This window comes from Aspergillus karnatakaensis (genome assembly GCF_047715665.1).
Source record: "Aspergillus karnatakaensis strain CBS 102800 unplaced genomic scaffold BJY04scaffold_15, whole genome shotgun sequence".
Lineage (NCBI taxonomy): Eukaryota > Fungi > Ascomycota > Eurotiomycetes > Eurotiales > Aspergillaceae > Aspergillus > Aspergillus karnatakaensis.
Window position 1 is genome coordinate 259,103 of NW_027395727.1, and position 15,060 is coordinate 274,162.

General features: G+C 50.8%; 6 protein-coding genes across 6 annotated transcripts; 5 read left to right on the forward strand and 1 right to left on the reverse strand.

The window, feature by feature from the left end:
• Nucleotides 1-949: 949 nt before the first annotated feature.
• BJY04DRAFT_226688 (inositol oxygenase) lies at nucleotides 950-1,944 on the forward strand (the record flags this gene model as incomplete). Its single annotated transcript, XM_073718474.1, has 2 exons — nucleotides 950-1,807; nucleotides 1,878-1,944. 2 exons carry the CDS (start codon nucleotides 950-952, stop codon nucleotides 1,932-1,934), a joined length of 915 nt encoding a protein of 304 aa, XP_073573052.1. The 3' UTR covers nucleotides 1,935-1,944.
• Nucleotides 1,945-2,093: 149 nt separating this feature from the next.
• Nucleotides 2,094-3,399, reverse strand: BJY04DRAFT_216540 (alcohol dehydrogenase; the record flags this gene model as incomplete). The annotated part of the gene is made up of 3 exons (XM_073715793.1): nucleotides 2,094-2,484; nucleotides 2,578-3,055; nucleotides 3,159-3,399. The coding sequence occupies 3 exons, from the start codon at nucleotides 3,397-3,399 to the stop codon at nucleotides 2,094-2,096; spliced, it is 1,110 nt and encodes a 369-aa protein (XP_073573053.1).
• Nucleotides 3,400-4,486: 1,087 nt separating this feature from the next.
• BJY04DRAFT_216541 (putative MFS transporter Seo1) lies at nucleotides 4,487-6,116 on the forward strand (the record flags this gene model as incomplete). The annotated part of the gene is made up of 4 exons (XM_073715794.1): nucleotides 4,487-4,646; nucleotides 4,712-4,996; nucleotides 5,047-5,953; nucleotides 6,005-6,116. The coding sequence occupies 4 exons, from the start codon at nucleotides 4,487-4,489 to the stop codon at nucleotides 6,114-6,116; spliced, it is 1,464 nt and encodes a 487-aa protein (XP_073573054.1).
• Nucleotides 6,117-6,275: 159 nt separating this feature from the next.
• BJY04DRAFT_28443 (xenobiotic compound monooxygenase, DszA family) lies at nucleotides 6,276-8,414 on the forward strand. Its single transcript, XM_073720066.1, has 4 exons — nucleotides 6,276-6,715; nucleotides 6,779-6,967; nucleotides 7,018-7,265; nucleotides 7,315-8,414. The coding sequence occupies exons 1-4, from the start codon at nucleotides 6,593-6,595 to the stop codon at nucleotides 8,219-8,221; spliced, it is 1,467 nt and encodes a 488-aa protein (XP_073573055.1). The 5' UTR covers nucleotides 6,276-6,592; the 3' UTR covers nucleotides 8,222-8,414.
• A 1,853-nt stretch (nucleotides 8,415-10,267) lies between these two features.
• BJY04DRAFT_28546 (uncharacterized protein) lies at nucleotides 10,268-11,627 on the forward strand. The gene is made up of 2 exons (XM_073720068.1): nucleotides 10,268-11,337; nucleotides 11,405-11,627. The coding sequence occupies exon 1, from the start codon at nucleotides 10,459-10,461 to the stop codon at nucleotides 11,332-11,334; it is 876 nt and encodes a 291-aa protein (XP_073573056.1). The 5' UTR covers nucleotides 10,268-10,458; the 3' UTR covers nucleotides 11,335-11,337; nucleotides 11,405-11,627.
• A 475-nt stretch (nucleotides 11,628-12,102) lies between these two features.
• Nucleotides 12,103-14,605, forward strand: BJY04DRAFT_206537 (1,4-alpha-glucan branching enzyme GLC3; the record flags this gene model as incomplete). The annotated part of the gene is made up of 8 exons (XM_073713724.1): nucleotides 12,103-12,145; nucleotides 12,208-12,332; nucleotides 12,402-12,501; nucleotides 12,558-12,670; nucleotides 12,727-13,418; nucleotides 13,470-13,805; nucleotides 13,862-14,492; nucleotides 14,579-14,605. 8 exons carry the CDS (start codon nucleotides 12,103-12,105, stop codon nucleotides 14,603-14,605), a joined length of 2,067 nt encoding a protein of 688 aa, XP_073573057.1.
• Between the last annotated feature and the right edge of the window lie 455 nt (nucleotides 14,606-15,060).

Genomic DNA, 15,060 nt, shown 5'->3' on the forward strand with positions numbered 1-15,060 from the left:
TAGAATGAATTCCTTCGGCAGTGGTAGATACCAATTCACCTTGGAAGATTACAAGATGTAGCTCCTGTGCACCGCTCACCTTGGTCAAAGTATAGGTACTAGTAGTTCGGTAAGTCACATCCAAACAACCTGGTAGCATTGGCTGCCCGAAAGTCATTGCAGCAAGGATAGGGACAACAAGACCAGGTATCTGAGGCTTTAGTAATGATACCGGGGTAAAATAGAGCGAACATAGTCTTGCTGTGTGTGTATGTTCCCAACAATTCTCTTAGAGTATCACCTTCTCCAGCCAGTAAACTGTTTTGAAGTCAGCGAGTCAGGCTTATCTTTGCCTCCCAGGTAATCTGAGGCCAAGACCGTGGAGATGGATCTTGCGGTGGTGTTTAGAGCATTTAACCTACCTTTCTTTCTATGATACTTCTCCCACAATCAAAATCCATCATGCCTATCTCCCTTTTGGGTAACCTCTCAGTTACAGTGGGCTCATTACCACGAACAAACTTGCAATAGCATCAATTTGTTTCTGTTAACTATGCTCACAAGCACTTCCCAGTGGTCGAAGCACAGAGCCCCTTTGACACCTTCATAAGCAACTCTGCCAATGAACAGTTACGTGGCTCCAGAACGTTGATTCGGCCGATGCTCATCTATCTTCAGTGGCCTTCAGTCGCAATCGCTAGACGCGGAATTCGCTTTCCTTATTAAATCTCAGGTCCCACACTTACAATCAGTTTGCGCGGTGGCAAGATGGGATCAGAGTCCATGAACACCGGAAACACAACACCGTGGCACTTGGCTCTCCGTCGTCAATGAAGCATACCATATGGGATATGGTATCCGGCAATCTCTGCCACCTCTCGAGGAATAAAGGTATATAGAGCTGGTGAATATCGGGGAGCGAAAGCATTCATCAACACCCTTCTATGCCGGTGCCTCCCTTTTCCTCACGATGGTAGCGCCAATAATTCAGACAAACCCCAACATCGAGGCGGTGTCCGATGACATCGACACCGTCAACATCTTGAAAGCGAACCTTGAAAAGAAAGACCTTTACAACGAGTCCGAGTTCGACAAGGAGAAAGACAAGACCACCTTCCGTCAGTTCGAAGATGCTTGTGATCGCGTCAAGAACTTCTATACTCAGCAGCATACTCTTCAAACCGTGGCCTTTAACCTCAAAGCACGCAACGACTTCAAGTATAAAGCTCGAGCACATATGGGAGTCTGGGAGGCCATGGAGAAGCTGAACACCTTCATTGATGAATGTGACCCCGATACCTCTGAAAGTCAAATGTCCCACTTGCTCCAGACTGCTGAGGCGCTCCGCAAGGACGGTAAGCCTCGCTGGATGCAACTTGTTGGTTTGATTCATGATCTCGGAAAGCTCCTGTTCTTCTTCGGAGCGGAAGGGCAATGGGATGTTGTGGGTGATACCTTCCCTGTCGGTTGTGCCTTCGACGACAGAATTATCTACGGCCGGGAGTCTTTCAAGAGCAATGAGGATCATGGTAACAAGATTTATGACACCAAGTTTGGGATCTACTCTCCTGGCTGCGGGTTGGAGAATGTGATGTTGTCATGGGGTCACGACGAATACCTTTATCATATCGTGAAAGACCAGTCTACAATTCCCGATGAGGGCTTGGCATTAATCAGGTATCATTCATTCTATCCGTGGCACCGGGAGGGGGCATACCTTGAGTTGATGAACGATCATGATAAGAAGATGCTTGAGGCTGTAAGGGCATTCAACCCGTACGACTTGTACAGCAAGAGTGATAGCGTTCCGGATCCTGAGAAGTTGAAGGTAAGAATTGCCAGCTTTCTGGATGTTATGCAAAAGCTCCCAATGTGCTAATTTATTATATTTACATAAGCCCTACTATCTCGAGCTCATCGATGAGTACTTCCCAACAAAGACTATCAGATGGTAATCGAATCGAATCAATAAATAATCAAGCTACATTGGACAAATCTGGCTGTGATTTGATATCTAGCATAACCCACTGGAATTGATTAGTTTGAAACGTTGCCTTGAAGATGAGAGAGAGAGCTAAAGTATACCTTTAGACCCTACAGTCTAGAAGTCTAAGTTACCATACAATAACCGGCATGGTGGTCCTCCCCGCAAGCATGTCGCTAATAGCAACCTCATACTCCTCCGCCGGATAAAACTTCACCATAATCTCCAGCGGCAAAGCCCCTGTTTTGACCCAGTCCACCATCCTCGGTATAAACTCCTGCGGTACAACATCCCCCTCGACCACCCCCATAAAGACCTTCCCACTCCCCATCATCTCATGAATCGGCAGCTCAACCACCGCTCCCTCCGGCGCAACCCCTAACTGCACAATTCGTCCCTTATTCCCCGCCATTCGCACCGCCTCCCGCACCAACCCAACTGCCCCGGTCGTCTCCAGCACGATATCCACGCCCGCCCCGCCATTAATCGCTCGTACAGCTGCAGTAATCGCCTCGCTCCCTCTCCAGCCTCAATTTTGACAACATGCGTAGCTCCACACTCCAATGCAGCCCTCAGCCGCGCCTCGTTTCGCGCAATTCCAATCACCCGCTTACACCCCAGCAAGCCTAGCCCCCATCACAGCACTCAACCCCACACCTCCCAGCCCCAGCACGGCAACTGTATCCTCAGGGCCTGCTCTTGCAGCATGAACCACTGCCCCCAATCCCGTCTGCACCCCGCACCCCAGCGGCGCAAGCATCTGCAGCTCCTGCCTGCTTTCAACAAGCCCGGCCATATTGACAACGCTCTCCGCCCGTACGATCGTGAAGCTGGCAAAGCTCGACTGTCCAAAGAACTGCCCGTATATGGTCGGTTCGGTATCCGCCCCGTCCTGTCCCTTATCCCCTGTGGCCGCGAAAATCCGGTTCGACTCCCTGGCCTCGAAGTTAATAGGGTCATAGGTCTCGCAGTGCGCTGGGTGCCCGCGCGTGCAGCAGCCACAGCCTTGACAAGACGCAAATGAGAGTAGAACTGGATCGTTCACACGCGCGGCGGTAACTCCCGCACCGACCTGGCGGACGTAGCCAGCGCCTGTCATTGATTCCGCATGTCAGCCACCCATACACGTTGCTTGGGTTTTTCCGGGTGCGGATGGGGAAGGGATTAGGGGACAGAGGACAGACGGGGTACCTACCTTCATGCCCCATTACCCTCGGGTAAGCCACCCCGTATCCGCGCTCTATGCCGGCAAAGTGCAGGTCCGTCTGGCAGATCCCCGACGCAATGATCTCAACCAGGAGCTCACCCTCCCGGGGCAAGCGGAGGGTGACGGGCTCTAGCTTCCAACCACCGGTATTGTAGGGGCCGTGAGAGACGATTGCGCGGGCCACCTTGGGCGTAGGCATGGGCGTAGGCTCATGCGTGGTGATTGCCATTGTCGGGTATTATGGGGTCTGCGGAGTATGTAGTAAGACACGTTCAAACAAGCTCAAATTTGAGAAGTCAAGGGGAGGATGCGTCTCTTTAAACATTTTGTGTGGCGTGAAAGATCCATGGTTTTTTCTTTTGTGGTATATCAACTCCGTTGCAGATTTCCGTCGAGGCGACCGTGCGCGATGAAGGTTTGAATGAACAGTAGCATGGAGTCGGAAATATGACGGAACTGAAGCTCGAGGACGCTCAAGAAATCCAGTGAGGATATCGCGATTGGGCACTTGCAAGCCCGGCAGTGGTCGTCGGCACGCCGAAGGGAGCTGCTACTTCCGTATTTCCGACCTTCAGACACCGGGATCCATAGGTGCACTTGAGAGACAGTGAGTCTAAAGATTAGTTAGTGAAACAAGAAGAGAATGGTCTGTTAACTCACAGTTTTTGGCTTGGCAGGCCATAGGTGCCTGATGGAGGGAGGCCAGCTCGCTGTCCCACAAACAAAAGTGTTTTACAAGTGTTTACAAGTGAATACACTTCCTCAAATCTTTGTTGCAGCCTACAGTATCTTGCCTACCTCGCTGAGGCTCAACAGTTCTCTCAATAATTCTCTCATATCATTCCCTCAAGCTAAAAACCCGATATTCAAGGTATATTGTATGTGACAAACCCTGTACTACCGAGTTGAACGAGGTTCTAAATGCTCCTTCGCGACTCTAGAGATAACGCCGAAAGCCGACATCAGATAACACGTCAAGCAATCATGGCCGCGGATTCATGCAAGTGTCAGAAACCAGACCGAGCACGCCTTACCTCCACCTCCTGACACGATCCTTGGCCACAGAGCGTCTCAACGCGTCAATTATTTCCCTTCACATCGAATCCGCAGTCGAGACCTTTGATCGGCATGCAATGCAGAAGCCGCGGAAAAAAAACTCCACGATGGCTGATAGAAAACTGAGACAGCGGTCGGCCGCCTAGTCTTGCGCAATAGGGCCAAGCAGTGGCACCTTCAAGCGACTCTACGATATAAATCTGCATGATGGCACAGACCGCCGCAATATCTGCTCATTGCTTTGAGGAGCAGCGACCAACATGTCTACCGTGCGGGACCGTTCGAAGTGGTATCACATCAAGTGGTTCGCAGACCAGGATACCAAAGAAGAGCGAAAACTTATCTTGAAACTCGACGCCTTGATCGTTCCCTACGCATTCCTGGCGTATTGGGTCAAATATGTGGACCAGGCAAATATCAGTATGTGACATGCCTAGATACTCTTCGTGTTTTGTGGCATGGCTTCTCGATTAACACGGTTATAGACAATGCATACGTCTCCGGCCTCCGCGAGGATTTGAATCTTCATGGAAACGAACTCGTTCAACTGCAAACCATGTATACTGTCGGCGCAGTCGTAGGTCAACTACCGGCAGCATGGGTTTTCACTCGGTTTCCAATGTCATGGGTGATTCCTTTCTTGGATATCATGTGGGGTGTTTTCACACTACTGCAATATCGTGTCACTTCATACGGAGAGTTGATGGCCTATCGCTTCATGGTTGGATGGTTTGAGGCTGCTTTTTTTCCGGGAATGCACTATATCTTTGGTGAATTACTTTCCAACTGAGAAATAGCATGCATGTGCTAATATCTCTAGGCGCCTGGTACCGCGGTGATGAGATTGCCCGCAGGGGAGGATGTTTCTACGTTGGCCTTACCCTTGGTACACTCACAGCGAGTCTCATCCAGGCAGGCACTTCTGCAAGACTTGACGGAGTTCATGGTCTAGCAGGATGGCGGTGGATGTACATCGTCTGCGCAGTCATCACTATTCCTATAGGAGTTTTGGGTTACTTTATTCTCCCAGGGACACCTGATCGACCTAACAGGCTAGTTGTCAATGACAAGGACATTGCTATTGCCAAGTCCCGTCTTGAGCGAGCAGGTCATACGTTCCAAGGCAAGTGGACGCTGCGGTCTCTGATCAACGTCCTTCGAAACTGGAAATTCTGGGCCTTGCTCTTACTCGACATCTTTTTCTGGAATGGCTCAATCAACACGTCAACTGGAGGGTATCTACTCTGGTTGAAGTCGCTTAACAGGTATTCGACTTCACGCTTAAACGAACTTGGTGCCATTTCACCCGCCCTGGGAATCTTCTATACCCTCTTCATCTGCTTCGCGTCTGATTTGATCCTGGGCCCTGCGTGGGCTATCACCGTCGCTCACATATGGAACATTATCGGCCTGATCATTCTAGTAACCTGGGATGTACCCGAGTCAGCGCTTTGGTTTGCTTTTATAACGACTTACTCTGCCGTGTCAATGTCTAGTGTACTCTATGGCTGGGTGAACGAACAACTCCGCTATTCACCGGTAGAGCGCTCGATCACATTGATCATTCTCAACACCGTTGCGCAGTCCACAACTGCTTGGACGCCGCTTTTGGTGTTTAAGACTGTGGAGGGTCCGCGGTTTACGAAGGGCTATTCTTTCGTCCTTGGAAATGCCATATGCTTGATCGCATTAGCGCATGTCATCAAGTACTTTATTGCACGCCAGGAGTAAGTATGTCCGAATCATTTGTCTCCAATAAAGCTAATTGGGCCATTTAGCAAACGAGAAAAGGTAGGAGCAGCGGCGAATGCGAGCGACTCAGACGATGCGCGGGATCCAGAATCAAATGCTGTCGTAACTGTCGGGCCAAGTAAAGCCACCTTGGGTTGATGGGGATGGCATCATGCGCAATAGTACGCTAGGGTGGATTGTTATTAGCAGAGACGTGTCTATCGGCCGAGTTAGCCTCTCCGGATCCCGGAGCTTCATAGATCTTATACAGTAGATTCCCTGGCCTAATCGATTGTCACGCAATAGGGCCCTTGATGGTGAAATTCCCTACTTCTCCACCTGACACCTTCTCGCCCTTCAACCTTACTGGTCTACTTATAAAACATTAACCTCCAAGGTCGACAGTACTCGGGACTAAGTCTCTGATTGCGATTCATGCGGGGTTGATGGCGAATTGATAAGATATCCTCACAGGCCGCCGCCGAGCTGTTGGAGCAGCCGTTGCGCGATGAGGGGAAGCGATGGCGATATATCGCGGGGCTAACACTCCCAGCATGCAACTGAATTCTTGGAGGTTAAAAGATACGACAGGGCCATTCGCTCTTCATTAGTTCTTGCCAACAAATTAGGTCACAATGAGCGGTTCCGAGAATACAGGCAGCCAGAATGGCCAGCAAAACGGACAAGCCAAGAAGAAAATCATCCTCAATGCCTTTGATATGTCTGTTCCGGGACATCTAAGTCCCGGACAATGGAAGGTTAGTGGCGTGCATTGGCAAGCCATCCCAGCATGTTAAGGTCCGAGCTGATCTTGACTGTAGGATCCCAGCGACAAGTCCGCCATGAAGCGAAAGCTGGCCTACTGGGTTGAACTTGCAAAGCTGCTTGAACGGGGTGGAATCAATGCTCTATTCTTGGCTGACACCTATGGAGGGTACGATACCTACGAAGGAAAGCTGGATGACTGCATAAGACGTGCAGCTCAATGGCCTGTCACAGATCCGACGATCGTATGTCGCTCGTGCCCTAGGTCTATACACCCTGAGCTGACAATGGCTAGCCTATCTCGGCGATGGCAGCAGTGACTAAGAATCTTGCATTTGCAATCACTGCCTCTACATCGTTTGAGCCACCATTCCTTCTGGCAAAGCGTTTTTCGACGCTGGATCATCTTACGGACGGTCGAATCGGATGGAACATTGTAACCTCATGGAAAAAGGCTGCTTTCAAGGCTATTGGACTGGAAAACCCAATTGAGCATGATGAGCGGTACCGTCAAGCGGATGAGTATCTCCGCGTATTGTATAAGTATGAAGTTCGATCGTACAAATCGGTGATTCTTGCTAACTTGTGCTAGGCTCTGGGAAGGATCATGGGCGCCAGATGCAGTCTCTCCTAACCCTGAGACAGACTCCTATGTAGACCCTGAGAAGGTTCGTCAGATAAACCATAAAGGAAAGTACTTCACCATCAACACGCGCCATATTGTCGACCCCTCGCCACAACGAACACCTTTCTTGTTCCAGGCAGGCACATCGGCAGCAGGTTCAGAGTTCGCTGCCTCCCACGCCGAGGGTATCTTTGTCTCCAGCCATTCCCCGGCTGTTCTTGCTCCTAAGATTGCTGCTATCCGCAAGCAAGCTGCAGAACAAGGCCGTGACCCCCAGTCGATCAAGTTCTTTGCGACTTTCACCCCGATTCTTGGACGCACAGATGAAGAGGCCCAAGCCAAGTATGAGGAAGCAAAGAAGCATGCCTCCATTATTGGAGGACTGGTCTTGTTTAGTGGATGGACAGGAATCGATATCTCTCGAATCCCTCTTGATCAAGACATCACAGCCGCGGATTCTCTTGAAGCTAACAAGGTCACCAGCATCCTCGACAGCTTCACCACCACAACTGAGGATGTGCCACGCTGGACTCCTCGTGTTGTTGCGGAAAAGGCCGCCATCGGTGGACTGGGCCCTGTTGCTATCGGCACACCAGACAAAGTAGCAGATGAGCTGGAACGATGGGTTCGGGAGGCTGATCTGGATGGGTTCAACCTCGCATATGTCACCACCCCGGGTACTTTCGAAGACGTTGTGGATCTTTTGGTTCCAGAACTTCGACGAAGAGGCATCTACTCCGAGGCGCCACAGGAGGGACTAACAGCTCGAGAGAAGGTCTATGGACAGGGGCAGGCTGGATTAAGGTCGGACCATACGGGCAGCCAGTACAAGTACGATGTGTACAAAGAGGATGAGCCTTATGTGGGCGAGTGATATCGCCCCGTGCAGCTTCGACAGCCCGATGCATATCTAGATTCCTCATGACCTTGCCCTTACACAATACATCCCATTTGTTGATGATGATGTAGAGCCTAGAGCAGCATTACTCAAATGTAACTTTCTGCACTTCTCTTAAAAGCCTCTGGCTTGGGTTTCAGTGTGCGATTCTTTTCCTCTCTGTTCTTTACCCTTTCCCTCCCTTGATCGTCGCATACGAATGTGCGCATGAGAGGTTCAAACTTCAGACTCCACACAGTTCTCGATCCGAGAGATCACCGCGGAGTCTCAAATGACCAGCTAGTCCAAGTTCTACGAAGTCATCCGCGTTCATGTGCATGCTTCAGCTCAATAGTCCCACCAAGTTTTCATCCAGACACTGATTCACCTTACAGTACGGAGTACCATTGCCACCTCCTTTGTTCTTGACCCTCGAATGAAGCAAATACTAACAAGGTCTCGGGAGAATTGAAGTGCGGAGTTCTTTGGCCATCGTACGACCGCAGGTCCGCAAGGACCGCGAGTAGCGGACTGAACTCTGTTTCTCCTGCTCCTTACCGTGCTCCTTGTGTCCGGCTACCCGCAATATTGATTTCTGAACCATCCGCAAGCTCCGCCTTCGGAATTGGCTTTGAGAACGCAACCTCCTCGATGCACCTGCATAGCTGCATAATTATATTGCAGCTAGAAGCAAGGGATAGAAAGCCAACGCCGCGTGGGCAAAGGCGTAGCATGACTCGTGTCTATTTGTGGCTGAAACAAGCTTGCGATGCTGAGGTTTGTACTTGCCTCCCGCAAGATCATCCCGACCGAAGCAGGGAGACCACTATCCCTCTACGGATAATTCGATCTCGCAAACTCGCAGAATCCAATAGCCAGCTTCAAACGCTGAACTTTGAGCAGTGGGCCCGGCATTACTATCAAAGCCAACCGCCGATTCTGCCGCCTTACCCTGCGATGGAGGCAAAATAAGGATAGGCGCGATCAACACCACTAAAGGGCTTCCGAACTTGCAAGTCCCGACTCCCAGCAGTCGACAGCCAGGAAACGATGCAGTATCTGCGTCATCGTTTATTTAACGCCGGCGACAAGGCTCCTACTGCTTGCAAAGTTGCCATCGGCATGGTCCGGGAATATGGAGTAGGGTCTGCGGGTTGCATTGGAAGCCCCTGAAGCGACTGCATCCATCCGGACCCGCTTATCGAAGCTCTTCTAAGTTCTCACCATTCACCAGGTAAGCGTTGAGAGCTTGAGAGCCATGATGTTAATCGATATACAATGGAACAGCCTTACTCTCCTATCCTGGGTTCTGAACTTCTGACTTCAAGAGAGAATTAGGAATGAGAAAGGCTATCGGAAAATTCGGCCACGATCTACAAACGTGGGGTCCACCACCCTGCTAACCATTCCAGAAAGCAGTCTGCTTATAGTATAGTTATGGATGTCCTCAAATTGCTCAAGCTAACTGCACCGATCGACAAATTTGCGGTCGTTGATTCTGGTTCTGTCAAGTGTTGAGCTGTTGCCACCCAATGATTGGCTTTACTTTCAACGGAGGTTCATGGTTCCTGAAGCTAAACTACACAGTCCGGACTTCCTTTGCAAGCTCTCACCGTCACTTGAATACACTCCGGTGGTCTCGCAGATCTCAATACCACACACACCATTGCATCCGACATCGTCATGCAAGTTCTACTGGTGTCCAGTATGCAATACCCCAGATTTGAACTCGGCTGCCGTTCGATGGCAACACAACGTTTGCCATGCAAAAGAGCAGCTCTCTCTACTCACCATCCCTGTACATGGTAGTCGTGTGAAGTCGCTGGTATACCAGGCACTGCTGTGCCCATAATGACAAATGTCATTCAGTTGGGTCTGATCTTCACCCCTCAATGTAAACAGAACCCACAGCCTGGACGGTACCTGCATCCTGTTAGGACCAGAGGTCCAAAATTCGCCTCCTTGACCCAGCGGAATCAGTGTACGGGATCATCCGCCAGTTATCATGGATCCACGGTACTGTTTTTCTGAGAGATGAGCGTTGATCATCATAGCACTGAAAAAACATCGGTGCCGGAGATGCCTACGACAGACCAATCTGCTCTGCGTATAAAAGGCGATGGTCTTCCACGAGGGGATTTGTTTCCTCTCCTCTATCAACCAGTCATTCTCTCATTGTCTGTTCCAACTTTAGTCATTCTCTTAACCCTCACACTCTTTTAATCACCCTCAAAATGAAGGCCGCTGTTATCACTGCCATCGCGGCTCTCGCCACCTCCGTGGTCGCTGCCCCTACCAAGATTACTGATGCCGTTGGCACCGTTACCCAGGCTCTGTCCATCGACTCCCTTGCTGCTCCTACTGCCTCTGTTGCTGCCTCCAGCAACAACATTGTCCAGGACCTCGGCTCAGAGGTTCACGACATCCTCGCCATCACTGGCCCTAACGCCAAGCGCCTTTTGATCCAGCTCAGCCCCGAGGTTGCGGGTCTCCTCTCTACCCTTCAGCTCCCTGCGCTAGGCACCGCTGTTGGTTCCATTGTGGCCAGCGCCAGCTCTCTCGGCGACCTTGTCGCAAACCTCGGTCCTCACACCGAGAATCTTCTTACCGTCGTCGACGCTGATGGCAGCTACCTCCTCATTGAGCTCGCCCCTGGCCTTGCCGGCCTCCTCTCTGGCCTCGGCCTTCCTGCCGTCGGCACCCCCGTTGGTTCCGTTGTTGCAACTGTCGGTGAGAACCTGAAGCGCGACGGTATGCTCGTCGGGGACGTTGTCCCTGAGGTCCGTGATGTCCTCGAGGTCACCGGCCCCAATGCCGAGCGCCTCCTCATCCAGCTCGCCCCCGAGGCCGCTGCCCTTGTTTCTGGCCTCGGTCTGCCCAACATCGGCAAGCCCGTTGGCGAAATCGTCACAGATGCCAGCTCCATCGGCCAGGCTGTCAAGGACCTCGGTGTCCCTGTTGAGCAGCTCCTCTCTGTCGTCGGTGCTGATGGCAAGTCCCTGGTTATCAAGCTTGCTCCCGACGTTGCCTCTCTCCTCTCCGGTCTCGGCCTGTCTGGTGTTGACGCCTCCGTCGGCTCTATCGTCGCTACCCTCGGCGCCAACCTCTAAGCAGTGAGTCCTCCCATGTATGAGATGGTTCTGAAAAGCACTCTGGCTGACTTACTTGACCCTCTTCCAGCTCTTCACATCTTCGACGAAACTTTCTTTCCCATGTTTATTGTTGTAGCGTCGGCGGATTGACGATGTATATTAAACCGTTCCTGCGACGCGTGGAGCCTGAGATGGCTGTTTCTTCTTGTGTATATTTGGGTATAGCCCGGGTAAAGCTTTAATTAAGAGTCACGAACGGCGAATCGATATTCTTTCTCTACAAAATCATGCATCAGCCTCCATCGTAGTAAAACCTGGTCAAGCAATGATAAGCAGTGGCGCTCACCCGTCAAGTCTGCGGATCCGCCAGACTCAATCAAAACCATTAATTGCGCCACGACGCAGGCGTTAACGCGAAAAACCAATCACCTTTCGGTGCGAGTAGGTGATGCCCATTAATCCCAGTCAATATGCAAGACAGCTTGCGCGGATGTTGGATGGGCAGGTGTCCGAATGCGAATGAAAAGGAGGTTGGGGAGTCGCAGAAAGCCTGGAACGTCAGTGATGTCACCCGCAATCTTCGAAGGACACGGACCCCCGCAATCAGCTCAACCTCAGGAACAGAGCTCTGAACCGTTTTCTTCCCCTCTCCGGTTCGTTTTTGGCTTCTGCTGCTTGTTCTAGGACACATTCTTGAGCTCGAGGCGATCTTTTGAGAGGAGTTTTCTTCTTTGACGCCGATACTAAGCTCGAGTTGGCTTATCGCTGCTCAGCAACGACTAAGCTATGGCTTCCACTGGTGGCCCCTCAGCTGCTTCTGATGGCACAGGTGGGTCGAGGGATTTTCATTGCTCGTGGGAACTTCAATGGCCTTCTAACGTGGATCTACAGGTATCATTGACCTTGACCCATGGCTAGAGCCCTTCCGAGATGCTATCAAGCGGCGATTCGACTACGTCGAGGGCTGGATCAAGACTGTCGACCAGGCAGAGGGTGGGCTGGATAAGTTCAGCAAGGTACCTGAAGACCATATATCATTATTCAGTTTCTAATTGACTAATGTATTTGTGTCGTGAGCACAACAGGGCTACGAGACTTTCGGTTTTAATGTCAGCGACAGCGGCGACATCACATACAGAGAATGGGCTCCGAACGCCGTAGAGGCGGCGCTGGTCGGTGACTTTAGTACGTGAAGCCTGAGGAGATGGGTTTTGCCCTTGATGCGTTACTGAGACTATCAGACAATTGGGACACCAAGGCCAATCAGATGACGAGGAACGACTTTGGGGTCTGGAAGCTTGTTCTTCCTGCGAAGAACGGGGCTCCCGTGATTCCACATGACAGTAAAGTTAAGGTATTTATGCCGGCCGTAGTCTTTTGTACTCAATAACGGCAGCTTATATCTCGCAGATTACTATGGTTACACGCGAGGGTGAACGGATATACCGGATTCCTGCATGGGTGAAACGGGTCGTGCAGGACTTGAAGGTGTCTCCGATCTACGAGTCCGTGTTTTGGAATCCGCCAAAGACAGAGCTGTACAAATTTCAACATGCTCGTCCTAAGAAACCGGAGAGTCTGCGGATTTACGAGGCCCACGTTGGTATCTCGTCTCCGGACACGAGAGTGGCGACGTACAAGGAGTTCACAGCCAATATGCTTCCGCGGATTAAGTACCTTGGATATAACGCTATTCAGCTTATGGCTATCATGGAGCATGCCTACTATGCCAGCTTCGGATACCAAGTCAACAATTTTTTTGCGGCGAGCAGTCGCTACGGAAACCCGGAAGATCTGAAGGAACTTGTGGACACGGCACACAGCTTGGGCTTGGTGGTCCTTCTTGACGTTGTGCACAGTCATGCGTCGAAGAATGTGGATGATGGCTTGAACAAGTTTGATGGTAGTGATCATCTCTACTTCCACTCTGGAGCGAAGGGCCAGCATGAGTTATGGGACAGTCGGCTGTTCAACTATGGGAACCATGAAGTTTTGCGTTTCCTCCTGAGCAACCTCCGTTTCTGGATGGAGGAATATGGGTTTGACGGTTTCCGTTTTGATGGAGTCACCAGTATGCTATATACTCATCACGGTATTGGAACGTGCGTATCGCCTGAGCTGCACCTTCATAGACCCTGCTAACCAAAACCCAGTGGCTTCTCTGGCGGGTACCACGAATACTTTGGTCCAGCTGTCGACGATGACGGTGTGATGTATTTGGCCCTAGCAAACGAGATGCTACACCGTCTCTACCCAGATGTCATAACAGTGGCAGAGGACGTCTCGGGAATGCCAGCTCTATGTCTTCCACACAGCTTAGGTGGAGTAGGATTTGACTACCGCCTCGCCATGGCCATTCCTGATATGTACATCAAACTACTGAAGGAGAAGTCGGACAGTGAGTGGGATATTGGTAATCTTGCATTTACCTTGATAAACAGGCGTCACGGTGAGAAGACTATCGCGTACGCAGAAAGTCACGATCAGGCGTAAGTTATCGGCGCACTTCCAAGCGACTATCTAGATAACTTGCTAACTATCACAGTCTGGTCGGTGATAAAACACTCATGATGTGGCTCTGCGACAAAGAAATGTACACCCACATGTCCGTCCTCACCGAATTCACCCCCGTCATCGAACGAGGCATGGCCCTCCACAAAATGATTCGCCTAGTCACCCACGCCCTTGGAGGAGAAGGCTACCTCAACTTCGAAGGCAATGAATTCGGCCACCCCGAGTGGCTTGACTTCCCTCGCGCCGGAAACAACAACTCCTTCTGGTACGCTCGCCGCCAACTCAACCTCACGGAAGACCACCTTCTCCGCTACAAGTTCCTCAACGAGTTTGACCGCGCCATGCAAACAACTGAAAGCAAGTATGGCTGGCTGCACTCCCCGCAAGCATATATTAGCCTCAAGCACGAGGGCGATAAGGTGCTTGTGTTTGAGCGCGCAGGCTTGCTCTGGATCTTCAACTTCCATCCGACCAACAGCTTCACGGATTATCGAGTGGGAGTCGATGTAGGCGGGACGTATCGCGTTGTGCTTGATACTGACGATAAGGAGTATGGAGGATTGGGAAGAACCGATCAGTCGACGAGATTCTTTACGACTGACATGGAATGGAATGGGAGAGGGAATTTCCTGCAGGTTTATATTCCGACAAGAACGGCCTTGGTATGTCTCCTGTTCTCTCAGCCCCCTCCCGTCCTCTAGCCCGTATTTTCACACAACACTCGATACTAACCTTGTGTGTACTCTAGGTCCTTGCTCTGGAGGAAACCCTCTAAGTCCACCTCGCTCCTCCAGTCATCTGAAACGTGCATATCCACCCACTACACCCATTGCCTTCCGAGCAACCAGGCATCACAACAAACGAAGTTATAATCTAGCGATACATACATCTCCTTTTTATCTATCTAGCCAAATAATATGAGAATCTGCCGACTATTTGATTTACATCCCATTGAATGCTTGAGCATACTCAAATTCTCATACAGTGTCTCCAGTCTTTTACACCTGAGATAAGGAAGCAAATGTTGCGATAGCCAGGGCAGGAGTCTCAATGTGTTTATAACAACAAGGGATTGAGCTGCACAGAGTGAGCATACAACTGCATGTAGTTCCCTCCGGTACCAGTCCTACGTCCTGAGTACAGGCACTGAAAACCGTTCTTTCCTATTGCCCTTTCTTTACCTAGGTAGTGCATCGCACCTTGTTTCCTTTGGTGTTAGCCTTCACTTTA

Coding starts and splice junctions, on each gene's coding strand:
- BJY04DRAFT_28546 (XM_073720068.1), top strand. CDS start 10,459: ATGAAGGCCGCTGTTATCACTGCCATCGCGGCTCTCGCCACCTCCGTG.
- BJY04DRAFT_28443 (XM_073720066.1), top strand. CDS start 6,593: ATGAGCGGTTCCGAGAATACAGGCAGCCAGAATGGCCAGCAAAACGGA. Junction 6,716..6,778: donor TAAGTCCCGGACAATGGAAG/GTTAGTGGCGTG, acceptor TCTTGACTGTAG/GATCCCAGCGACAAGTCCGC. Junction 6,968..7,017: donor CTGTCACAGATCCGACGATC/GTATGTCGCTCG, acceptor GACAATGGCTAG/CCTATCTCGGCGATGGCAGC.